Source organism: Coffea eugenioides, chromosome 2 (genome assembly GCF_003713205.1).
Source record: "Coffea eugenioides isolate CCC68of chromosome 2, Ceug_1.0, whole genome shotgun sequence".
Lineage (NCBI taxonomy): Eukaryota > Viridiplantae > Streptophyta > Magnoliopsida > Gentianales > Rubiaceae > Coffea > Coffea eugenioides.
In genome coordinates, this window is record NC_040036.1 from 31,638,790 (window position 1) to 31,665,368 (window position 26,579).

Below are 26,579 nucleotides of genomic sequence, written 5' to 3' on the forward strand. Positions count from 1 at the left end.
ACTTGTCACCTTCATTAATGCAAGTCTATCACTTTGTTCCCTCTCACTCTAATCCATAAAGTATCCTCTTATTATCTCTTAGCACCCGATAAATTAAACCCAGTATCCGAAACTTAACCTAATCGGCCGAATTTTTCCGAACTTACCGCACTAGTGGGTCCCACGTCCGATATACGTTCTTAATTTCTCAAAAACTAACCGATACTAGAAAAATAATCTAAAATCTATATTTACTCATAAAAATTATCTGGGGAATTTTTCTAAGAAAGAAAATGTGGAAAAGGCGGGCGATAAATAAAACTCCACTTAAGCTTTCTAATATTGTAACACTAGAGGTTTGCTAATCCAGAGTTTGCCAACCATTTTCAAACTTGTTAAACCTCTGTAAACTATAACGAATCCTATTTTTACTTGTGCCAAAACACACACTAGAATACCGCATATAAACTATAGCTCGAGCTTACGAATAATACATAAACTAGGGTTTTATCATAAGCAAGTTAGGGTTTTCAATCTTAGCCGAGATTAGGGTTTCTCCTTAGCCCTAAAACCTTAATTTAACCGTACAAAATAATGAATAACCCTAATATCAACTTACGAACGGACTGGGGCCTCACACTATGGACACCCGTTAAATAAACCGTTTACAAAATTAAAACCCAGTTCCCTGGTCTAACTGGTGACTATTGATCACTAGTTAGACAAAAGTTAAAAGTTTTGGATTTTTTGAGACTCTATTTCAGTATTTTTGTAAGCACCATGATTGTTCTATTCAAAGGTTTTTATATTGATGGTGTATGATGTACTATTTGTCTTTCTTTCGTTTATTTTTTGAACTATTTTACCTTCTAGATAAGTACAAAACATGGTTGTTCTATGGGATAATTTCAGAAACCTCCCTTGAGGTTTCTGACAATTGCACTCGGCTCCTCTCAGGTTTAAGAAATTTCACTTACCTCCTTTGACATAGTAAAATATCTATAATACCCTCCACTAAGTAGACAGTTTTAAATTTAAGGCAATCAATTTACAAAACTTAAAAAAAATCTATTTTTCTGTCACTTGTCTATTTTCTAGCTAATATAACCTCTTTTTATTATCTTCAGTTTTGTGGATGTTAGTAAATTGAAATTACAAAATTTACAAAGGAGATAGATTATGTGTCAAACTAGAAGAAAATGAAATGACTCACAGCGATAGAGAAATAAATAATGAAATTGATGATTGAAATAAGAAGAAGAACCAAACATGTGGAATTTGACATATTTTGTTTATTATTAAGAAAACTTTTATAAAATGTTAATAATTACATAATGATTTCTTTCATTGGATTAGAAATTTTTTATTATAATTTTATTATGGAGGTAGAATTTATTCTCAACTTTTGAGATATTAATATTTTTAAAACCATAGGAGAATTGTAATGGTGGTTCTAGGTCAAATTAGCTAATATTGAAAAGATATTTGTGCATTGATATTTAATTTGCACGTATAAAATTGGTTGTCAATGTGGTTTTGTGTTTTTTTTTTATCGTGGAAAGTATTGATATTGTATATATAATTTGGAATCTTTTGGATGGTTATTTGATTTTAGAATTTATGTTTCAATGGTTGTTAGAGATTTAGCTTGTTGATTTATACAAAATGTGGAAGAAAATGATTGAGTATACTATTTTTCTTTCTTAGTTTTGTACAAAAGGGTAATTTAGGTTTTTTGAAAGAAAATCTAAGTTCTTGGACCTACATTGTTACTAAACAGTAAAAATAGGGGAGATATATGTAATTTTTAAAATCCGAGGGAGCTCTTTGTAATTGAGAGAAATCTCAGGGGAGGTTTCTGAAATTATCCCTTGTTCTATTTGATGAAACTAAAGACGTCAGGTATACTAGTCTTTTGCTTTCCTTTTCTATTACTTTTTCGAACATATTAATCAAATAAAAGTAATGTCCAAAAGAATATAGCAAAAGGAAATAGAAATACTAAAGCAAAACTTTTGCCACATGAACAGCTATACAAGCTATATGTTATATGTATTGCATACACCGTAGTCAAGTACTCAAGTTATGGGCTGAAATTTAATCAACTTGTAATGCTAACCTTTGGGTTATATAAATTAATTTCAAGTGTTTCCACAAAAATATTTTCTAGTGATTAATGCATATTGATTAGCCATGACTTAGTACAAATGTCCACTTTTTTGCATTGACAAATACTTGGTTAGATCCGATCTACGTAAATCTAATAATTCAAAATTTGTCACATAATCTCACCAATTTAAGAATTGAAGATGTGGCAAAATTTGAACAACTAGGTCTATGAGACCAGATCTACCTAAGTTTTGTCTTTTCCGTTCATTCTAGATTCTAGAAATGATCCTCCAAATTGTGAATTTTATATTTTTATTAACTATCTATATCAACCCCAAGTTCTCAAGCGCCTAACAATCGTGAAGCCAAAATTTGTGACCCTTTCATCAATATTCTAAAAGCATAGGGAGCTTCAGGTAATTGGTGACAGTGCTAGACTTCTGTGATTCTAAGAAATTGAGGGAGAAAATAAGTAATCCTAAAAGCATAGGGTTGCTTTCTAAAAAACCACGAATTAGTGGTTGAGTGGCAGTTTTTACAAGTCAAAGAGTGAGGGGGCAAAAATCAGAAACCTTACCAATCAATTTTAATTGGAAAGACTTATTTTCTTTAAACCTCACAAGCTCTACAACATATACATGTGTTTTTCCAGAATTGATTCCCACTTGTACCTTTGAATTTTCTTACAGGTCACAATGATGAAAAATAGATATTGCATTGATGGAACTGGAGAAAATGTCAAGAATTCAAGTAAATGGAAGTGAGAACAAGGAGGAGATGCAAAAAGTGGCTCAGACTAGGCGATCAATCAAACTGATCAATTCAGAAAAAAATTTACAATTTATATGAGAATGCACTTAGGCGTTATGAATATAGTCAAATTTATTATCCTTCGCAATCAACTTATTGCACTAAATGATAATTCCGGAAGAATAGAAGGTCAGAGTTAATATTGTGAAGATTTAACTTTTATGGTACCATTGAAGCACCACAAACAATCCCCTTCCTTTTAGGTAATTGGGTGATCTTGTTGATAAAATGAAGTAAACCAAAAAAAGTAGTTGGTCTAGTGGAAGAAAATTCATCCATCTAATCCAGGATGTCAGTCAAATATAAGCAAGGGCTAGTAGGTATAATTTGACTAGATCAAAAGAGTGTTCTTACACTTTTTTTGAATTTTTTTTACTATAAGCAGTGTTCGAATCTCGATCTACAGTTCAAAGAGGGATTTAATCTCTTTTTTACGTTAACTGAACCAAAGCACAATAGTTTCAGTCAAATTTCATTTGGGTCTCACTATTTTAGACCCTGTTAGCCCCAATGGCCAATAGAGTAAGGGGATAATCTTAGCCTTAGCTGATAGCTACATTCCAATTTCTGTAGTCCTAGTGGATAAGAATACTATACAAAATCTAGCATCCAAAATCCAAAGGTACAAAAAGAAACCACATCCACTTATTCCAAGCTAAACTTCCAAAGCCATCCATGGCCACTATCTTCTCTCCTTCAGCCATCCTCTCATCCTCCTCTAACACCACCCCATCCTCTCCAAAACCACCATCCAAATCCCAACTCACAATTCCACCTCCAAAAACAGCCTTAACTAACTTAACCACAACTTTGACTGCCACAGCTCTAGCCACAACAATTCTAACCACCTCAACACCACCTTCACTAGCTGCAGTCTCACCCTCAAATTACTTCATATACTATGGCACAGCTGCTAGTGCAGCCAATTATGGCGGTTATGGCGGCAACTCGGACAAGAAAGCATCAGCAGAGTACATTTACGACGTCCCGGATGGATGGAAGGAGAGGCTAGTATCCAAGGTTGAGAAGGGAACAAATGGCACAGACAGCGAATTCTACAATCCCAAAAAGAAGCAGGAGAAGGAATATTTGACTTATCTTGCCGGTTTTCGGCAACTGGCACCAAAAGATGTTGTGCTGAACAACTTGGCTTTGTCAGATGTTAGTCTGCAAGACCTTATTGCTAGTGCAGATAGTGTTACATCAACTGAGAGGCAGGATGGGAATGGACAAGTGTATTACGATTATGAAATTCAGGGACTTGGGGCTCATAGCTTGATATCAGTAACCTGTGCAAACAACAAGTTATATGCTCACTTTGTCAATGCACCAGCACCAGAATGGAATAGGGACCAAGATGCTTTAAGGCACCTTCACCAGTCATTTAAAACAGTTGGATAGAAATAGTACATCAGTGTGTCTTGCTATTTGCATAATTTTGTCCATGAGGAAAAGAAAGCTAGTTGAAGAAGTAATAAAAGGTTTCTTGTGAATGTTTTTTGATGACTGATTATATGTTTCTGTTTTGCTTCTGTTGGATGGGTTGTTTTCCATATGAAGGTGTAACTAAAATGGTTTCTTTGAGAGGAAAATTGTGTTTCTGGAATAGGGGTTTTACATTTCTTCACTAATTTACCACTAAGACAACACCATAGCTGATTGTAGAGACTGATGTTCAATTTTGTATTACAATGCTCAGTTAGAACCTATATAGCTCATAAACTGCTATAGAAGTCAATGTCTTCCAGATGTTTCTCATTACGTTACATGATTTTCATCAAGTAACTTGAAGACAATCTATGCTGTCCAGCCTTTGTTAGGAAAGAGCAACTCATCCTTTCAACAATCTTGTGCAAAATTTTTCCCCACCATAAAAGACCAGAATTTTCTCCTTTTCCTCCATTTTTGGTTTGAGGCAGGTGGACTGTCGATGAGAGGGAGTGATAGTTAGATGTACATGATATCAGAATTACTCAACACTGTCAAGTTTGTTAAGATCAGTTAGCAAAATTGTAATTCAAGAAAGGGCTGTTTATACTTCTTTGCTTGCCCTTTAGCAGATAACTGAAAAGCCCAAACCAATGACTGGATTCTTAAATCTGAGCCAAGAAAAATAAAGAGGACCGAATCATTCTGTAAAAAATTTCAAACTTCAACCCCTGCACATTAGATCCAGCAATGGCAAGGAACGATTCATGCCTCGTTCAGTTTGGTCTAAACAGAAAACTAATATTAATATACATAATCTACCTGAAAGCTTTACTTTTCCAATATATGAAACTCTTCAACTCATCCGCCTATGAACTCGTAAGTTAAGATAATCAGAAACGGAAAGATCTCTAAACTACAAAAGAATAATACAAAACAATTCTAAACTTCCAAGAATTCATACTTCTGAAATCACTTTGTCAAAAAGATGTCGGTCGGAGACTTCATTTATGGTTCTAGAAACAAAAAAGGTTTCATGAATGGACTGAGTTTAGCTGAAAAGGGATCAGTCTTTGAAATTGTAAGATGAATGAAGTTTTCATTGGAAATGCATCCTTTCATATATAAGCAACCATGTTCCTTCTTTACAATATGAACCATAACACTCGTTACCAACTCATTGTTCAATGGTCATTGCTTCGGCAGGTAATTGATTAGTGGATTGCAGGCTTTACAAATGCAAAAGGATATTCACATAACCAAAGTTCCATTAGTATAAAGTGAAGCCATCATCATAGGATACATGCCATCCTTGCCTGCAAGGTGGGGCATTCTCATCATACTCAGCACAACAGCTCCATCGCTTTTTCCAGTTGGATATCCCTGTATTTGGTCTATTATCCTTCTCATTCCATCTGTACACAATTACACCAGATTTATCGCTCCACTCTCCATCAATACCTTGGTGTGGTGGGGCAAATGCAAATAATCCTTTCTCTCCTGCATATTTAAATAGTCAGAATTCAGTAAAGAGATGTACTTTTGTTATTAAACCATATGTTGCAATATCTGATAGAATATTTCTGAGCTTTAAACCATAAATATGACAAATTGATGGACAGGAAGGCAAAAAAAGGATCTAGATAATAATGCTATCTGATTTTAGTTGCTGCAAAGCTTATGATACACTCAGTCTACCCACCTGGGAATTATTTCTTCATTAGTTTCAGTTACAGACACATGGATTCTCATGTGGTTTGGATTACACGTTACAAATGGGCACGTACATTAACATACACCATCACATACATTCCTTGGTATTTCACCATTACTACAATTCTGCAACTCCTTTCAGAAATCCAACCTCTTTATAACATATATAATATTGGTAAAGTCGTAGCATCCATCTTAAACTGTGTCAAAGGGTCATATGAATGCTTAACTACCTTGTTACTTTTAATGTAGTTATAGAAGAACTCTATATCAATATTATAGCATCTTAATGAAGCAGCCCTAATCTCCACTTGATGATAATTTCTTTTCTCTTGCATCACCAAATTACAAAAATGCTTTTCGACTATACTGGTTATCCTCAGGACAAATGAAAATTTGTTCTTTCTGGAGTCTGAAGGTGCACCTAATACTGTAGCTTTTGATTTTCCAAGACTGCAAACAAGAAATGAGATAAACATGAGCACTATAGTAGAATTCCATGAATATGAGTTGAATGTGAATACACAATCACAAGTTTAAAGTTACTTAGGTATTTTATACATTACAACATGGACCACAAACGCGAGCGCGCGCGCGCAACACAGAGAGAGAGAGAGCAGTGAAATGTTGATGGTACTACAGATGTTTAAGGAAATTGCATTTGCTAAACTAGGGACTGCTTGCTTTTTTCATCAGCATAGAGACAGAGAGCTCCAAACTACTTCAAAATAACCACAGACATAAAATTTAATGGGAATGCTGATGGTAAATGAGGTACTTTCACCCACACCTCAGAAGTATCTAATGTGCTTTTTGTTACTTTTAACAGCTATTAACATCCTTATTTGGTTGAATGTAAACTACTTGGGAAAAATTTGCTACAGTCCTCTATTTTCTTGGCCATGCAATATGCATCTGCAACAACAAAGCCAAATTGCCAGGGAAAAGTATAGAACTCACTGTGATGTTACTAATTTCCTATGCATTCAGGAACCAGCATCAACCTCAGTGTGGTAATGACAAAAGTATGGCTAAAGTTTTTAAACAATGTATAAGTTCACTAATAGCTAACATCATCGTAAACTAAGCGAAGTTTTTGAGATACTGGTATCATCATCTATACAAAATCGCTTCTCTGAACATCTAATGTGACAAGAATTGCTATGAGGAATCTTATATCTAACTATCAAAGAAGCAAATGACTACTATGGTCCTGTGGATGATCAGGAGTGAAGCCAGATAAGCAATACTTCCTATTCCCTAAATTTACTTCCCTAGCTCTGACTAATGCCTGAAACACGTCTCTTGTTCACCACCAGGACTACCAAAAAATAATCAAATTCAATCCATGAAGATCATATGATCTATTAGTTTCAGGCATAAATGTATTCCTTGGTACTTCAAAGTTCAATCAAATACAGTGGCATGACATTTTATGATGCTGTAGCACTTTCTTCTAAGCAGAATGCACAATCACTTTCAAAATTCCAGGACTAATAGGCTAAATCTTGTTCGAATAGCTTTCTGCTCATGTTATTTATGGATGTATTGTCTTATCTTACTAACTATTAAGATAAACCAGGTTCAGGCATTTCAGTCGAGTGATAGGGACACTGGACCGAAATGAGTTGAATGTAACTGTATTATCATAAGTTTGAAGTTACTTAAGTATTTTGTGGATTAGCAAGAGAGAGAGAGAGAGAGAGAGAGCAGTGAAATGTTGAACATGTTCCGGATGTTTAGGAAAGTGCTTTTCTGCACAGCTTAGAAACAGAGAGCTCAAAGTAAGCGGCGCATGAAGCACAACAGTAGTCTGCCTCTCAGATGATTTACAAATACTTCAAAGGAACCCAAGAGGCAAAAACATAAAGGGAATGCTAGTGGTAAATGAGTTACTTTTATCCTCCCCTCAGCAGTATCTAATATGGTATTTATTTAAAACAACTATTAACATCCTTACTTTCTTGAATTCAAACAATTTGCACAGATATGGCTACAGTTCTCTATTTTCTTGGTCATGAACAATGCATCTGTAAACAATGAAGAGAAATTGCAGGAATAAGTATAGAATTCATCATGATGTTGCTATTCTCCAATACATTCGCAAATCACCATGAACCTCAGTCTAACAAAGTACGAAGTATGGCAACATTTTTTTGAACAATGAATTAGTCCACTAATAGCAAAAATCATTGTAGAATGAGTGAAGTATTTTGAGGTACTGGTGTCATCATCTACATAAAATCACTTCTCTGAATGTCTCGTGTCACAAAAATTGCTATAAGAAAATTTTTGTCCAAATATCAATAAAATAAATGACTATAATAGTCCTGTGGATGATCAGGATTGAAGCTAGGTAGGCAATATTTCCTATTCCTTAGATTTACCTCCCTCCCTGTGACTAATGCCTGAAACACGTTTTTTTTGCGCCACAAGGACTACACAAGATAATTAAATTCGATCCATGAAGATGATATGATCTGTTAGTTTCTCACACATACATATATATTCCTGGTAACTGCAAAGTCCAATTAAATACAATGGCATAACATATTATGATGCTGTAGGATTTTCTTCTAAGCAGAATGCATAATCACTTTCAAAATTCCAGGACTAATAAGCTAAATTTTGTTCCACTAGCTTTATGCTCAGGTTATTTATGGCTGTATTGTCTTGTCTTACTAACTATAACGCTGTCCCGGTTCAGCCATTTCAGTTGAGTGCTAGGGACATTGAACTGAAAACCAGAGGTATCAGGGTGTATCTCCTCCCCTCAATCATATCAATAGAAGAGAAAAAGTATACTATATGAAAACCACTATAAAAGCCTAAACTCCATTCATGTCAATCCTTACTTCGTCATGATACTTTTCCCTCGAAAAACGAATATCCATTGCACATACTCTACAATTCAATAATAGTGTCTCCGAATCATCTTTGGCTATTACACCTCAGGTGTTACACTCTCTATTACACCATTACCATGTATAAGGATGACCGTTTCACTATATAGGGTGACAGTGACACGTCTTTCATTATAGATGAAGGAAATGAGTCCCTTGGGGAGTATAATCATCAAAATCCCATCACCAATTACTTCAAACAGAAGCAAAAGAAAGGCATTTCAAAATAATACTTGTGATTTTTCCACCAAAAAAAATCAATAATGATATTTTCTTTCCTGGTTTTAGTTTCTTTATTCTTCTCCTTGTTCCACATGATATTCTGTACAAAATATAATGAACGCATACCAGTAGTGTGGCCATGGAAAGAGCAAGCAGTTGGAGAGTTATCTTTATCTTGATAAATAGTGTTGCACCTCAGGCATCTCTTCCTCTCCTTTGCACAGATTACTTTCTGTAGTTTCTGAGGTTGTCTATGGCTGATATATGAACCTGAGGATGTTCTCATTTTCTGAATTCTTGATGGGTTCCAGGGGAAGCTTTGAGGAAGATTATACACCAAAGCCATATGGGATTCTGTCCAAATGAGAGTCGAGTTTTTTCTTCAGTTCATCACAGCTCGACAGCTTCAATCAATGGCGAAGATGCAGGGTTGGGTAGGAAGAAAGAACAGATGTTTACGCTGTGGCCCCTATGATTTTTCGCTGCTTCAAATTAGCCCTGCAAAACGATTCTCATTCTTTCATTTTGGACCTTTTGGTCATTGACTTTTCAATTCTCTCTTTTTTTTTTTCCAATTATCTTTTTTGTAAGTTTAGGTGTGGGCCTGTGACCATAACTCCAGAGTCCAATCTGGAAGGCCGACAATGAAACAAAGCTTATTTTGTTTTTCATTTCGGTTGCGTGGGTTCTTGGACAACCATTGATAAGTGGATCCTATAGTTGTTTGAATATTTTGGGCTTCTTTTTTATTAGTATCTAGTAGCAGTTAGACTACAGTCCTCATTGAGTAGGTAAAACCCAAGTATTTGACGCCCTAGGTAGGGGTGTCAACAGGTCGGGTTTGGATCTGAATCTGACCCATAAAATTTTTTGAGTTTGGGTTGAAAAATAATTCCGATACTCGGACCCAGACTCGTACTCATTTACTTTAACAAAAACAGATCAGATACGGAATATAGGATTCCAATTCGGACTCGAACAATATATTAATAATTATAAAATATAAATATTTCTAAATACATTCTTTTACTAAATTAACAATTTAGTAATGACTTTATAGATTGATTTGTGGTTAGCTTTGGATTGACTATTGCGAATTATTTGTGATTTAACTTTGTAATTTAATTTGTTTAAGTTTGGAGATTGAATTTATGGTTGATTTTGGATTTAATTTTGGAATGTTTAAATTTAGATTTTTTCTTTCTGGGTAGATTAGGATCCAACTTGGGACCTGTTGGATCTGATGACCCGTCGAGTATATGGGTTGGGTCTGAATCTACTCTATAAAAACGGATTTGGGTTCGGAATTTTCAATTCTGACTCAAACCCCACCTGTTGACACCTCTAACCCTAGGTTTGGTTAATATGCAATTAGTAATTGGCCTTAAAAAAGTGGTAGTAAGATTTTCAAGGACACCGTTACTACACGTAAATGACCCACAACTTATCATGTTAGCGTGCGTGCTCATAAATGTAATACACCTCTATATTTTAATACTTTTTTCAAATTATTTTATTTTTGCCAAAAAAATTAACGTATGAATGCCCGTAGATCAGCCAAACCCAAAAATAGTGAACACGAATAAAAATTAAGTAAATATTATATACACTGACAGTATGTACACTATTACGATTAGATACACGGCACATATGTAAAATTTGAATTTCAAATTTAAATTCGAATTATGTGTTATGTATCTAATTGTGAAAATATATACGCTGTCAATCAGTGTATAAAAGATTAATTTATAATAATTTATGTCAAATAGTTCAAACAGAGTATTGGCTTAAACATACAATTGAACAGCATACTTTAGGGTGATTGAACTTCTTAAATCATCGTCATCTTTCAAAATTTGGAGGCTCCTGCATTACGAATACTACCTTCCTTTGTATTCACTTTTTACCAGAATTACGTTGCCAGTAATATTCGTCAGCTGGGAAGCCATTAAGGACATCAGCCATCATGCTTTATAGTTCTATTGAAAACATCAAATGATGTGTCCTTTTGTTTTGCAATAAAAGTGACAAAAAAAAATAGTGTCAATCTTAAAAAAAATCTGGATGACTATGACAACATAAACATGATGTTTTGGATCAAATAAATCCCAGAATGATGCATGTGCTAGGACAAAGCACAATAATGTAACAAGCAAGAGAAGAATACTTTTAGCTTTTGTATGGTTCATTTTGGTAATATGCTCTTGTGAGTTACTAGTCTCCACATACATATAGAGGAATTAAATTTGGTTCTTGGGATAAAGTTAACGAATATGGAAGTTTGTATTGATAATGATAATTACCCTGTGACTCATGTCAATACTATCTAATACAAATGAAATGAAGCAATTAAGTAAAGATTAAACTGTTTGGTTAACAAGTGTCTATTAGATATTCGAAAAGACGAGGTTCAGGTGTTAATTTTTTTCTTTTTTTTTTTTGTATAAATTATGATTTTATTGAACTAAAATAAGGGAACATTATACAATTCTTAACTCATGCTTCTCCTACGAAAATTAGGGCAACCTAACCGCTTCATTTGGATCTCGCCTCGGACCATAGCAGGCAATTTTTTGCAAAAGTGTAATTAATTCAGGAAAATGTATTTATATGATAATGTTTTAATGAATATCTATTGTACACCCGTTAAAACCAAGATTAAATTAAGTGACTCAATTAAAGTTTGAGCCACAGTGTCACCCGTGGTAATCATTTATTTTCCTTTAATAATGGAAAGACTTCACCACGTTTACGTGTCAAGTAATTAATGAGATAACTATATATTGTTTCTCAAAATATTTGTATTACAATGAAGATCCTATTCAGATGGAAGTTGTAAAATGCATAAAATGCCGACGAGTTGATATTTGGAAATAACACAAGAGAATTAGGCCACACTACTATACATACATCAATATTTAAAGCATGTAAAATTACGTAATGATAATATTCAAAGTAGACCGATAAAATAAATTTGCCTCAAGGTAGCTTATTATACTAAATTACACATAGTCTGCCTAACGAGTGTCAAATTACAAGTCAGGTATTAATATTTTGAAAATATAAAGTTAAATAGAGAAAGGTTATATATGCAAGGTAAGATAATAAACATTAGTGCGTGCATTTACATGATAGTTTAAATATGATTTATGCGTCTTAACAAGTATTCATTGGACGCCTGTTAGGAAAATCCAATTAACAACCCGGTATAGATTTCTGCTTATCATTATACAATTACAACCTGTAGCCTGTAGGAGTACACCTCAAACTTTTAAGTTCTCCATTATAGACACTAATCAATAAAAATTTGAAAAAGTTTAGGGTAAACCTTACTTAAGGGATGGGAGATTTTCTGTAAACCTTGGTGGGTGGGCATGGCAGGGAATGCTGCACCAGCAAAGCTAATCATATATGCTTTGCAGCCAGCCTGGGATTTGGGCTTCAGGAAAGCAGTTTTAGATAAAATAAGCAAGTAGGATTTTCAGTGATAGAGAAAGCAGATTTCCCATAAAAGTCCACAGCATCATAGTTGTAATTAGGTTAGTAAAGAATAGTTAACTAAACCATACGAATGCAAATTAGGGCATATATGAAGAGAAGGAAATGCATGCAGAATGATCAAGTGGGAAAGATGAGTGTAATTATATGATTAACTACGCTCAAAGAACCCCTAACTTCCCTCCCCCCCCCCCCCCCCCCCCCACACCACCAAGTTTCATGCAACTAATTAATAGGAGTTAGTGTTATTATGTCACTAACCATGTCAATAGGTAGGATTTAAGTTGATCTATTAGATTCAAATCTACAGAAGTATCGTTTCAAATTCAAATTAAGACCTATATCTCGACATAAATGGGTTTGGATACTGAATAAGTATGGATGACTTAAAATTTATGCACAATCAATGAAGAATAGTAAAAATGAATTTCAAATGTATGATAAACATAATTCAATTACCATTTTTAAATGTTAAAATCACCATTCCTACAAAATGTTACATGTAAGAATGAGAATTAAAATTAAAGAGTTATATCAATGAATTGTATTTCGCTAAAAAATTTTCTACCACATCCAATACTAAGGGTGTGCTTGATAAAACTAAAATCTGAAATCTGAAGTTTGAATCTATTAAGTTATTGAATTGTTAAGTATTAAATCTAATACATTTGAATGTATATCACATTTAGTGATAAGTGAATAGCTTATCACTTAATTTTGGCAGCAAGTTTTGTCTAGGAAATTCAGTGCCACTTAATTAATTCAGATGTTTAATTTTTTGTTATCAAATAATCTGAATATGTTAAGATCCGAATTTATTAAATTTAAGTGATGAACTGAGTTATCAAACCCGGCATATAGCCTGTGTGTATTTAAAAATTCCTCCACTTTTTCTCATTTTGCTTTAAGAGTACGTCATTATGTAATTTGAATCTTGCTTATGAAAATTAATCATTGAAAGTCATTTTACTAAAAATAAAAGTACTAATAGTTGCGAACTATGCAGAAAAAATATTTTTTAGGTAAAAAGAATATTATATGACACAATTACACTAGATTACTGGTTAAGAATTGAAGTCTGCTTGTGGACCATATATTCCTTTGATTGACCTTTTCTTGTCCAGGAACATTAAGTTCATTCTTAACCTTCCCAAAACAACAGAAAAATGGTCCTAGTTTTCTCCACAGAACCCGAATCAAAAGAAAGCCGGAAGAATACATGCTTTACAAGGCAATCAACCACATCAACATTAGCCATTTTCATCGGCAGGACATACATTGGCTGGTGAGGGTGGTCCATTACACACACTTTTAAGCATTTATTAAAAGGGTTGAAAAACACTTTTAAGCATCCATCAAAAGGGTTGAAAAATTTTACAAACCAAAACCAAATTCTTTACCATTTACATAGATACTACATTCTATCCACCCAAAAACAACACCAATCAATCCCTCTAATAGAACATCCCACACAAAACAATAAGAGAAGAAAAGGAAGGAAAAACGCTTCTAACCACGTTAAGGCAAGAATAAAAAGGAAAAGAAAATAAACCAAGGATCCCCATTAACTTCCAACAATTCCAATTAATGTCAAGCTGGAGATTCCCTTTCTTGATCGATATCAGATGCTGAATCATCCTCTTCTTCAGAAACATGAATGCCTAATGCTCCATGACCACGACCAAATGCTCTTATATGATCCTTGAGAGATCTTTTATGCTTAAAATCAGAACCACAAATGCAATACCAAATTTTCCCACAATTCTTCTCATGAGTTCTCCAATCACCCTTCACTGCAAAAGGCTTACCACATTTTCGACACATGAAAGGCTTAATCCCATGCTTTCTCTTATAATGTGTTTGAAGGGTTCTGAAATCTTTCAGCGGTCTGGTTCTTGGATGATCAATATTGTGCTTGCACCCTGGTGCACAACAATAGCAAGGAAGCTTCAACATTGCTGTTGGTTGAGTTCCCCTCAATGATTCTGGCCCTTTCCTGTATTGAGATCCATGTCCCCACATATGCATCTGCAATTTTTTTTAATTCAAAATTTAATTTAAACAAAAAAAAGTACTAACCAGGATAACTAGCTATTTTATTTCACAAAAAAGATAATTTGGAAGGTCAGAAATTTATAATTTGTATTATTATTTCAATAAAGAATGAGGATTCTACGATCATGAAAACGATTTTGAACTAATATGCATGATTTAAGGTCTCTTTGTGATTTCAATTATTCTTGTTCTCTGTACATTGACTCTTCAAGACTAGGAGCTACTATGGTATGCTGGAGCTATTGCTACAATTTATTTAGTCAAAATTATATAATCTCATACTATAAGTACCTAAATGGTAATTGTTGACTCTTAACAAAATTCATAAATTTTGGGAAACTTCATAACTTTATTAAAATTTCAAGACAGAAAATATCATTTCTGAATGTATGAAATTATTCTTTTTTTTATCTAAAGGGACAACTGAAATCTTGGGGTGGCTGCCTTCCTTTCTCTTCCACTCTTGCATCAACTCATTTATGCTGCAGATTGCAGATTGTGTACCAGACAAGAATTTAATGCACAATTAGAATTTCTACGGATGGAAGTCATGTAAAGCACTATTATATTGCACTGACTATCTGTCAGAGCGAGCTTCTTTGTTGAACAAATGAATATTCAAACAGTCAAGCACCAACTTCAAAGTTTTTACTGTCGATTGGTAATAGGGGAAAGGAACAGGAACATTAATAAAAAAGAATAGTGGGGGAATAAATGAAAGAAATGAAACAGGAATTTTGTTATCTGATTGGATGAAGCGGACAAATCGAATGCTATCATCCATTCAGTTGTTGCTACAACCTTAATCTTAAAATGAAAAATGTCAAACTTGGCAATTGGGAAGGGAACTTTCATAATTTATCTCTAAAATATGCTACTAAATTTCGCATGTTTATGCATTTATTAGATTTGAGTGCCAAAATCAAGAGGAAAGTTCCATTTCCAAGCCAAAAACTGTCTTTCTTGCTGGACTGAAAAAGTGGAACATGGTAAATCAAAGCATATTGTTTCTCAAGAGTCCAGTTTTCTAATGCATATCAAGAGCTGTAATCCAAAACCCTTGTTGTATAACAGCTTACTTTGTTAAGATTTGGTACAACATTATAAAGTTTGTAAAAGTATTACGATAGATAATACCTTTGAAGGTTTCAATCTAATAAAAACAAGATTTGTGCTCTCCAATTACTCTTTTGATCCACGTGTCTTCTTGAATTGGTTCTAGTTTGAAGGTATGCCAATTTTGGTGATGTGGGCTGTTTTTTTTTTTTTTTTTTTCTTAGTGAACTAAAGTTCCTATATAATGTGTTCCTTTCTTTTTAGAAAATTTTTCCTCGTACTAGTTCAGAAGGTACCTAGCTAAGATTAATTCCTAGGGCAAGCAGGCTAGTTTCTTGTCTTTGTGAAGGAATACTCAGAACTTAGATCTATTTACATTTCCACAAATCAGGATTGCAATTTAGCATATACCATACCTGCAAGTTATTGTATCTGTTGAAAGTCTTGAAACAGACAGGACATGAGAACTGTGTTGGACCAATGAGAATCTGAGAAGGTGAAGGAATCCAATACTGGCCTTTGTTGAGCTTGTCGTTCAAGGGCAACTCTGATAGTACATTACCACCTTCCTTTTCTCTTTTGTCCCAATTACAAGAAGGAAGCCTAGAGGAGGATAAATCAGAACTAGGGCTTGGAAGCCCTATGTTTAGGGCAACGGTTACAAAATCATGAAGAGGAGGAGTTCCTGAAAGACTACTCTCAGTTTTAGTGCTAGTGCACCTATCATCCTCCAAAGCATAGCCTGAGAAGTCCTGCTGCTCATCTGGTCTAAAGCTTAGGTTATTCAGAAGTGGAAGAGCTTCCTTTCTGGGAGGTGAAGGAGGCGAAAGAGAGAATTCAATTTCACTTGAAGATATACTGTTCACTGCATTTGAATTGGATGATGAGAAGTGAGGATGATGAGGGATAAAGTTACACCATCCAGGAAAGAAATTATAGTAACAAGGTTCAGCCATAATGGAGGCTTAGTCTAAAGAATCAAGCAAGCCAACAAGAAGTGATTGATTAAGTAGCTAGATTGGCTGCAAGAGTCTCAGCTTTTTTCAACATATATAAACAGTCGGCATTCTGGGGGAATGGGGGAGAGAGGAGTAGGAAAAGAAGTATGAGGAGGAGAATTTGAGCAGGAAAGATAACTTGTGATAGTGAAAGATCAGAAGTGTTTCAAATGATGGTATGGAAATCAAGAAATTAACCCCACCCACCCCCCCACCCCCCAACCCAAAAAAAAAAAACAACCCCTTAAGGCTGAAAAAATAAACCATGAAAAAATGTAGGTGAGAATGAAGATAAGATAACACAAAAAAGGAAGAAAGAAAAGCCATAGACTTGAGTCAGAAAGCTTTATTTTACCACTAGAACGAAATTCTAACATGGAGCAGTTTCATGTTGGTCACACGTGAGTAGTGGGTTCCACCTCATCTGATAAGCCCTGAAAACCTGCTTATGGGTAAATGGGAACTAGTTCTTCACTTCGATTATGTCTTGCTTATTATTTATGTACAGTTAAATGAATAAAGTGTCGGAAGAAATAGTAGGAGGTGAAGCATGCAATTGAAGCAATAGGAATTGCAACTTTCGTAGATGATACAAAATTAATGACCTGTTTCGTTTGTTTTTTGTGTTCAATTCATGCCTCAATTGATGGAGCCCTCATATGGCAAACAAGGTTTTTCAATGGACCATTGACGATGACAACTCTATAATGGTGCAAGATTGTTTATTTTGGATAGACACATTCATTTGCTAAGGAAGAGATGAGACAGATGGGTCATTTGCAGGAGATTATAGAAGAAGATTAGTGCTGTCAACTTGTCCATGGTCAATTGAGATATAGGTTAACAAATTGACAAACATATTTTTGTTTGTGTGAGAAGAAGATCGAATCATATTGTTTACGTTTGAAATTAACCTCAATTTGAGAGGTAAATAATATACATTTTGGAATGAATGGTGATATAAAGTTACTACTTTTTCACAAGTACCCCATGGAGTATTAAGAGAAGAAAATCCAAAAGCTCATAGATGGATTGTCCAACTGAGTTTCCACTATTCTTCAAAACTCACACGTGCAAGTCAAACTATATACTGTTAAAATTGGTCATATGACATTAAAGAATGCCAACAACTATACTTCAACAGTCAATACAAAACAACTATACTTCAACAGTCAATACAAAACCCTCCTTGTTTATTCTTTTTACTTACTAAAGCACTCAACTGGATAATGCAACGAATGCGTCAAAAGTTACTGCGGACATGCATAATAACAAAGAACTACAATTTCGTTTCCCCTTTGAACAGCAAAAGTGCACATGGTCATGAGCAATGTAGAGAGTGCTTTTTGTTTTTTCCTTCTTTGATAGGTAGAAATACACCTTATTGATCAAAGTATTAAGGTATTAAATCTTCTACATCTCTTACGTCTTATCCTCATGGTATCTTGATCTTTCCAATTCCTTGCACATTATGTGAGACAGAGAGCAATAAATTTCGTCTTTTATAAGAAGCATCTTCTATCTGACTTGGAATGGAATTAGGCTGAATTATATATATATATATATATATATATATATATATTGATATGTAAAGGGACAAAAGGAATGTACAACAGTTTCTGAAATATTTTTTCTGACAGGCGTAGCAATAAAATTAAATGGATGAATAATAAAATCTGTTAATGTACAAGCAAACCAATAATGCACATGAACAGTACTATGGTTTTGTTGAATATTTATGAGGATTTCAGTACGTGTAATCAGAGAATTATAGAGCAATGTCTTGTCAAAATTTATGAGATTAATAATCCATGAACAAAAATCGACAAAACATACGAAAACATGTGAGGAAAATGCTAGCTAGGTAATAGTGAATCTTTGATAGTAATAGTTCAGCATTTGGTGCTTGAGAAATTGTTAGCTAAGAGGTAGGCTGAATGCTATTGAATGAATCATTTTCGCCAAGAACTCTAGAAAGTCCTTATACAAAATATACATTTTATGAAAGTTAAATTTTAGTGATTAATTACTTCTTCAAGAAACATGTGCGTGGTGCCCATGAGTTTTAAGGAACAACCAATCATACTTTGCTTTAAGTAGAAAAGAACAAACAATAACTTGCCTCACTCCCTATGCTCATGAATTAGTTCGTATGAATCACATATGGGACGTAGTAGGAGATTTAATCCAAACACTTCAATGGACAAAAGGGTTTTAGCACAGCATATATCTATGTATATAATTTTTTTTGTAAAACCTAGGATGTGGTTTCGGGAAACATACCAGTAGTTAATTTTAGTGACCAGCGGTTGGAACTTATATAGGTTTGACAACTTTTGAAGAGAAGTGTTAATGCCAATCTTGAATTCCTAATTGAGGGATTAATTTACAAAGCAAATATGTTGACTATTCTAGCCTAGTTTATGCCAAATTTAGTGGGACTAACAAATCCTTTTCCCAAAAAATATTACTACCACTAGAACTACTTGCACGGAGACAATTGGATGAGGGATTCTTTAATTGGATGATCTTCACTTAAGAATTCTCAAAAGGTTTGCATTGTTTGCAAAAACCAAGGGTCTTTCCTTTGACTGGCAACTCATGCTTTTGCCAATTTCAAGAGTGCACGAGTGTGTAGTTAATCTTTGGGAACAAGCCGGTTTTAGGTCTTCAAGTCCCCACGTTTGTGAATTGGATTTGGTGGTTTCGAAACATCTCTGCCTCCCAATTTGCAAGTCCTGGGAAGATTAAATTAACGAGATTTTGACCCTTTTCTTCTTTTTGCTCCAATTACCAAATTGATTGTTGATTATTTGAGGGGTCAATTGCTAGTACAATCCATGCAGATAAAACGTTCGACACTTGTTGGAGCCTAATAGTGTAGAGCATTCGACTAGGGATTTGGGATTTGCAGAGACGAGATATATTGAGATTACCATTGAGGAAACATTTTCAAAAGTGTCTGGGAACAAAATCTAATTCTCAGATGTATCATCCAAAAATATTCAATTTTCTTAACGGAACGTATGACAAGTTCTGGAAACTTGTGGGATCCATCTATGAAGGTTTACTAGTTTTCTTGGACATGCATCTGTTTTTAGTGGCTACTTTCCGGCTATTCCTAAAGTTTGTGGTCGCAACTCACAAGCATAGGAAATGCGAACTATTTTTGTTCAGTTTTAAAGATTTCAATTCACTGTCTTAAAAATGAGATCTTGTCACTAATCATCAATATTATTCTTCAAACCTTTTTCCTTCCCCTTTTCCCAAAAAAAAAAAAAAAAAAATTTCCCTTCCCCATCTGGAGTTAAAATATACAAAACAAAATCTCATGAGAATATTATCAAGATATTCAAGGTTTCTTTATATTATTATGAGTGCCTTTCCGATTATACTCTAGATTTCTAACTATTATAAAGACATAAACTTCAAAAAAGACCAAGAATACAAGTCATAAAGATGTGCATACATCGCAATTTAGTTAAAACAAAGAAGATTGCTTGGTTATAGTATTAATATTTTTCATGTTATATATTTGGTTTAGAGTTTGCTCCAAATGATGTTTGTTGGCAAAATAAATGAAGTGTAGAAGTTTCTGTTTATTTATTTACTAGTTTTATTGAAGTCGGCTTTTTCGTATTTGTGTGATTTAGGAATTTGAATTTTATTTGGTAATTTCTTATGCAAGTGATTTCATATTTGACAAGTTTTAGTAAGTCATGAATAGGGCATTAGTTGAGGTATTTTCTAAAAAGAGTCTAAGAGCGTCTGTAATGATTTGTTATAGTGTGATTTTCTTCCATTGTTTGATATTTCAATAATAGTGTGAATTATTATTTTTCACTCCCACATAAATATATTTTGAATAATTATTTTATCCATTCAATTCTATAACCTTACATGTACTAATGATTATTAGAACCGTAAATTTGGATTCTACAATTAGTACGCGAGCTAGACTATGAGATTATTCTTGAGCATTTCTGTTGTCAAACAATTAAGGCACAAGATTTGCTAAAAAGTACTCAGTTGATCGAATAATACCACAAGATTGGTCTAGGAGTGTGCAGTTGGTGAAGATTGGACCATAAAATAGGTTTGAAAATTGTCAGATTGTTACAGGTGTTATGACAAAGATTAGAGACGAAACCTCTTAGATTGTTGATTGCTTCGGATTGTCATATTGAAGGATTTGATTGGTTAATCAACTAGAGAGGTCAGGAAAACATGACAAAAGGGAGAGAAAATTTTGTTTAGGGTAGGAAAGAAAAAAATATTTGTGAAGGTAGTAAATTATTTTCAAGTTGCAACAAAGAATAGGGAATTTGACAATAGTAAAAAATTGAAAAATTTACTCATATTGAGTACTCATGAAGAAAGGTCAGAATGGGTTGCAATAATGGAAAAATATCTTAAAGGTGCAACTTAGACGATATTCTCAAAAATAAATTTTGTTAGTGGTTTGTCAAAAGAAGATAAGGAAAAGAAGGTCAAGTTATTTTCAAGATTATGCAGAAATCTATAATAGAAGAATATTATATGAGAGTTTTTATTAATTCTCTATTGCCTCAGTAGTTTTGATCAGATTTTTTTTTATATTTTGATGGAATTTGAATATGAGTATGATCATAAGTCAAAAATTCATTTGACATAAGAAATTTATTTGGAAGAAGATAGGATTGTTGATGATATAAGTGTTTTTGAATATTTTGAATCAGTTCACAGTTTTCATTTATATATCTTGTTTGGAGAAATTGGAGTGATGAATTTATTGAAGAAATCAATGTGTTTATTTGGTAAAGAGAGAAGAAAATTTTGGTTGGACAGTAAAAAAAAGAAAAAGAAAAATGCTGTTGAAAAATTTGTTGGCTCAAACTCTTCAAGATGATAGAAAAACTTTTGATTTGATTAATATGGATTTCATTAGAGTTGAAAATTTTTGGATGGAAGGAATTCAATACATGGTATAAATTTTTGGATGATTGTGGTAGCCACTATTCTGAATTATTTAGTAGTGATAATTTTGGCAAGAAAGCTAACTATGATTTTGTATTTTTGGGCACTTATATTAGTGATAAATATGATGAATGGGTTTGTATAAATGAGTACTTTATTCAAGAAGAAATTGCCGAGGAATTGTTTGCGAAATATAAAGTGTGTCCACTACTACGTGTCAAGACATTGTTTTTACAATTATAGAGTTTTCAACTGTGATTGTTGCTTAAGATAGAGTTGGGCCTAATTCAATAGAGAGTTTGGTTTAAAAGAGACAATGTTAGCAAAATAAATCAAGCCTAGAAGTTTATATTTATTTATTTACTAGTTTTATTGGAGTCAAGTTTTTAGTAGTTATGTGATTTAGGAGTTTGTGTGTTATTTAGTAAGTTCTTGTTCAAATGATTTCTTATTTTACAAGTTTTAGTAAGTTATAAATAGGACATTAGTTGAGATATTTTCTTAAAAGGGTCTAAAAGTGTTTGTAAGGTTTTATTATGGTATGCCTTTTTTTTATTATTTGAAATTTCAATAATAGTTTGAATTATTTATTTTCTTCTCTCCCACAAAAATAGTTTTGAGTGATTGTTTCATCCTTTAATGTTGTGTGTTGGTATTGAGATTCTTTTTTTTTTTCAATGAAAATGCTAGCTGGCTCATTCATACTCGAAATTTATTCCAGTTTGTAGTTAATTTGCAATGAAATTGTCTTTACATGTTGGTATATATGTTGAAAAAGAGTCAAATGTAATATATACCATATGTCTATGTGGAACTAAGATTGAGATCGTCGGGTTAATTCTCTCACCATTTTACAGGACATACTGTAACATATATATGGTAAACCATAACAACTGCATCGAATTGCGTTATAAACGATGCTGAAGCACAAAAGTTCAATGCCAAATTTGCGATTTCACTGGAAAAACTGCTAAAAAATGTACCAAATTTGAAAATCAAAGTAGACTGATCGCTTCGATCGGTTGAACTGCAAATCGACTTGGTGCCAGTTCATTTTTGTAGTAAACTCGAAAAATCAATTGAACTTGTTAAATCCAATCAAGAACGGATTAAAACCAGTAACAAAGTGGACTTTAGAACTGTTTGCTACTTCTTCTTCTTCTTCTTCTTTTTTCTTTCTTTGGTATTTTAATGTTATCAAAGTTATAGAGGAATTAAAATCTTTTGACCTAGGATTAAACTGTGTATGGGAAGATCATCCTGTTCAATTACCAATCTGGGCTTTTACTAGATTAAACCGCAAACTCAAACATGCACTCAAGGAAAAGTATACCCTTGACAAGGAACAGCCCCATGTAGTCTGTAAGCATAAATTTTACTAAATATAAATTTGGAGTAGGTTTTACGGTGTAAACATTTTGTGTCTTTTTAAGTTTGTTAAATATTATCCTTAATGAAAACTGCATTAGTTTTATTTTATCCTTAATGAAAACTGCTTAGTTTGGGAGTTTAGGATAGAAAAGAAAAGAAGGGAAAGCTTAAGTTATGAGAGAAGAGAAGAGAAGAGAAGAGATTGTTATGTTGTTTGGGAGTTTTGAGAATTAGTGGAATGATTTTGGATATGGAAGTCATTAAATATTTGTTCAAGGCATTTTTAAAGACAAAATAGGCATTTTAGAAAAATTAACAAGTTTTCTCCGAACTTTCTCTTCATTTCCTTCCAATTTGGGAGGAAACATTTTGGTCACTATTTATCCTCCTATTTCCTTTCTTTTCTTTCCTACTTAAAACTACCAAACAAAGAAAAATCAAGCTTTCTCTTCTTTCCCTTTCTCTTCCGTCAAATCCTCAACTCCCAAAGGCACCCTAAATAACGTCCATGACTAAAACTTCTCATGAATGTCCCTTTCTACTTTTAGCTTTCATCTTTTTCTTGGTTCATGTTTCTGGTTAGTCAATGTTCTAATTTTTCACAAGGATTGATTGCGCCATTGCCACTAGCATGCGGCAAGAGACTTTGGTGCGATGTCACTTTTTGACTTGTCAACTTTACCCTCATTTTCGTAATTATGTCAATCCAACATAAGGGTGAGTTTATAACTTTATTATCTTGGTAATAACTCATCTGACCAGTGGGAATGGCACACCTATGTGTGTGTGCAAATCTAAAAAGAAAAAATTTTAAAAGAAAAATTTATTAAATTTTTTAGTAGTTTTTGGAGGTTTTTTTTTAATATGGATAGAAGTATTGCGTTTTTCTTTTTTCTGTTTTTTTTAATTGAAAGTTGTTGGCAGTTATTGCTTTATTGGAAGTTATGTTGTGCTAGAAAAAATGGAGGTGTGTGTATGTGTTTGTGTGTGTTTATTTAGGAAGATGACAGTACCATTTTACGCTTTATTTGGACGGTAAAATAGAAATTATAAAAATTGACACAAAAAGTTTACACCAACCCTTTCCCTCTCCCTTTATATATAGTGTACAAATAGATATTAAAGCTAGGCTCTACTACTAATAATCTTAACGTTTAAATTATTTCTCACATTTCACCAAATGAATTATCATTCTTCACTTTTAAAATATTAATTTTACGCCCCTTATAAATTTAAATTAGTAAAATTTAATCCCAACCTAAGTTTTTGATTACTTTTTAGTCTAAAATCACTATGTTATCCATCTGCAATCATTTCTTATGTATAAAAAGGTTAGATCCCACTATTTTAGTGGCAAAAATGAATATGGATTGGGTCAGATTTTACTTTTTATGAGAAAAAATGAATATAGTTCAGAGTAGATCCTACTTTTTTAGAGACAAAAATATATATAAATCGGGTTATTTATTTAACTGCAAATAGGATTTAACATTTTTGTCCTTAAAAAAAAAATCATGTGTGGGTCATACGATAGATTCAGGGTGAAAATAGTCAAAAATCTAGATTGGGACTAAATTTTATCGATTGAATTTTGTAAGAGATATCGAGTTACCATTTTAAAAAATGAAGGATGAAAAGATTCATTTGGTAAAATATGAGAGACGTTTTAAAATTTTTTTTATTTTTTATCATTATTTATAGCAATTCGTGAAATACACAGTTCCACACCTACTGCTATCATTTTTTCAGGCAGGCATTGCAGTCATATTTAGCTTTTGATTTCACTGTGGTAATTTCTTTGGATGCACACCTATCTACACTAGTGCAAATTAAATGCAAGTCAGTCCCATATATTTACTATCATAATTTGCACAGAAATCCCATTTTCACAGTAGCCATATTTTTCCCTTCTACCTTTCTGAGCTTTCTACTCCATCTTCTGAAAAGAAAACAACAAGGACAGAGCTCCATTAATTGGTCCAAAGAGAGGCAACACAGAAGGCAGGCAGTTTGTGAATGTGAGTTGTGACGTTGGGGAGTGGAAATTGAACTTATCACTAGTCGTTCTCAAGAGTCATGATGCATGTATAACCCAAAAAAAAAGTCGAAATTACCGAGCCACAGAGCCAGCAATAGAACCGATCAGCTAGTGCAATGATTGGAACTCACTGTTCACGTACAAATATGATGTCACATAAAACTTAAATTCGCATTTGCTGAACCCTTTTCCAAATTGAAAGTGATAGCCGGTTTTAAGGGCTCCATCCTTCTCTTTCTCCTCTATCTCTATCTCTTTCTGGCTCTCTTGGAAGAAGATGACCAGATGAGGATGCTTTTGCATGAATGATTCCTCTTGACAGTAGTATTATTTGGTGGTGCCGAGTGCCGACAGGAGATATAATGCATCATCACAAAGTTAACCACAACTATCAGTTACAAAATTCATGCCAAATCCATACCCTTCATTAACTGTCACTTGGTATAAGTCCCATCTGCAACGACAGTGACATTTTTATTTTTATTTTTTTATGGTTTTGTAACTTTGTTTTCTTCTTGTACTCAATTTGTTTTTTGGAAACCAACATGTATTGCTGTAACACTTGGAAATAAAAAAATTTTAATAGACTTATTTTTTTGTATTAAAATTTTGAAGGTTGGTTGATATAGTTATTGTATTGAAGTGGGAATATCAGCTTGAACTCTCTCCGGTCTTTGTACTTAGAATGGTAAATAGCTAGTTTAATGAATCAGGCAAGAGACAACTTGGTTGGTAAGATGTTTCATCTATGATCAAAAAGTCACAAGTGTGGATCATTAAAGAGGTAAGTAGAAAATTATTATTGATCCTTTTCTTTTTTTCAAGAAAAATGTTGAATCAGGCAAGAATTCTTATGTTGGATTTAATATACGTACTTCGATAAAAGAAAAGTCCATTTTGAGGAATAACAACTTGTCCAAAATTTTATGAAACTGAAATTGAAACTTACACTTGCAGTATCTTGTGGAATTCAGAGCTAAGTTAATAATTTATTTGACGTCAAGTTTTTGTCAATGCGAGTGTTGATTTAATCATATAACCGCTCAATCTATTAGGTCAAAGCTTTGTCAAAGGGCATTAGTAGATTGAACTCCTTGATTAGCTGGATGTTTGTTCAAGAATGAGGTAGTGGTTCCTGTCATTGTTAGGTTAATTACGTACCAAGGAGCTGGCAGCACTTTATCATGAATTTGAGCTTGAATGTTCTAGTGGTAGGCATGAGTTAGCTAATTTGGTAATAGTAACTGATGGAGATGCACACCACAACTCAATTGAATTGTTTGTTATCCCATAGATTTGCATGATTAAGAATTTTTATGCTTACTTCAGCTTAAATGGCCTTAGCGATCACCTCTTTTTTTTTTTTTTTTATTTTTATTTCGAGACAGATTATTTGATGTTTCTAATGAACATATGCTTAACTAGCAAAACCTCTAGACTTCT

General features: G+C 33.5%; 3 protein-coding genes across 3 annotated transcripts; 1 reads left to right on the top strand and 2 right to left on the bottom strand.

Moving 5' to 3' along the window:
- Positions 1 to 3,526: 3,526 nt before the first annotated feature.
- LOC113760782 (thylakoid lumenal 19 kDa protein, chloroplastic) lies at positions 3,527 to 4,504 on the top strand. Its single transcript, XM_027303500.1, has one exon. The coding sequence runs from the start codon at positions 3,574 to 3,576 to the stop codon at positions 4,297 to 4,299; it is 726 nt and encodes a 241-aa protein (XP_027159301.1). The 5' UTR covers positions 3,527 to 3,573; the 3' UTR covers positions 4,300 to 4,504.
- Positions 4,505 to 5,422: 918 nt separating this feature from the next.
- Positions 5,423 to 9,670, bottom strand: LOC113762938. Its single transcript, XM_027306586.1, has 2 exons — positions 9,291 to 9,670; positions 5,423 to 5,826 (listed from the first exon to the last, which is right to left on the bottom strand). Exons 1-2 carry the CDS (start codon positions 9,508 to 9,510, stop codon positions 5,597 to 5,599), a joined length of 450 nt encoding a protein of 149 aa, XP_027162387.1. The 5' UTR covers positions 9,511 to 9,670; the 3' UTR covers positions 5,423 to 5,596.
- A 4,499-nt stretch (positions 9,671 to 14,169) lies between these two features.
- LOC113763122 (zinc finger protein WIP2-like) lies at positions 14,170 to 16,895 on the bottom strand. The gene is made up of 2 exons (XM_027306851.1): positions 16,190 to 16,895; positions 14,170 to 14,690 (listed from the first exon to the last, which is right to left on the bottom strand). The coding sequence occupies exons 1-2, from the start codon at positions 16,727 to 16,729 to the stop codon at positions 14,253 to 14,255; spliced, it is 978 nt and encodes a 325-aa protein (XP_027162652.1). The 5' UTR covers positions 16,730 to 16,895; the 3' UTR covers positions 14,170 to 14,252.
- Between the last annotated feature and the right edge of the window lie 9,684 nt (positions 16,896 to 26,579).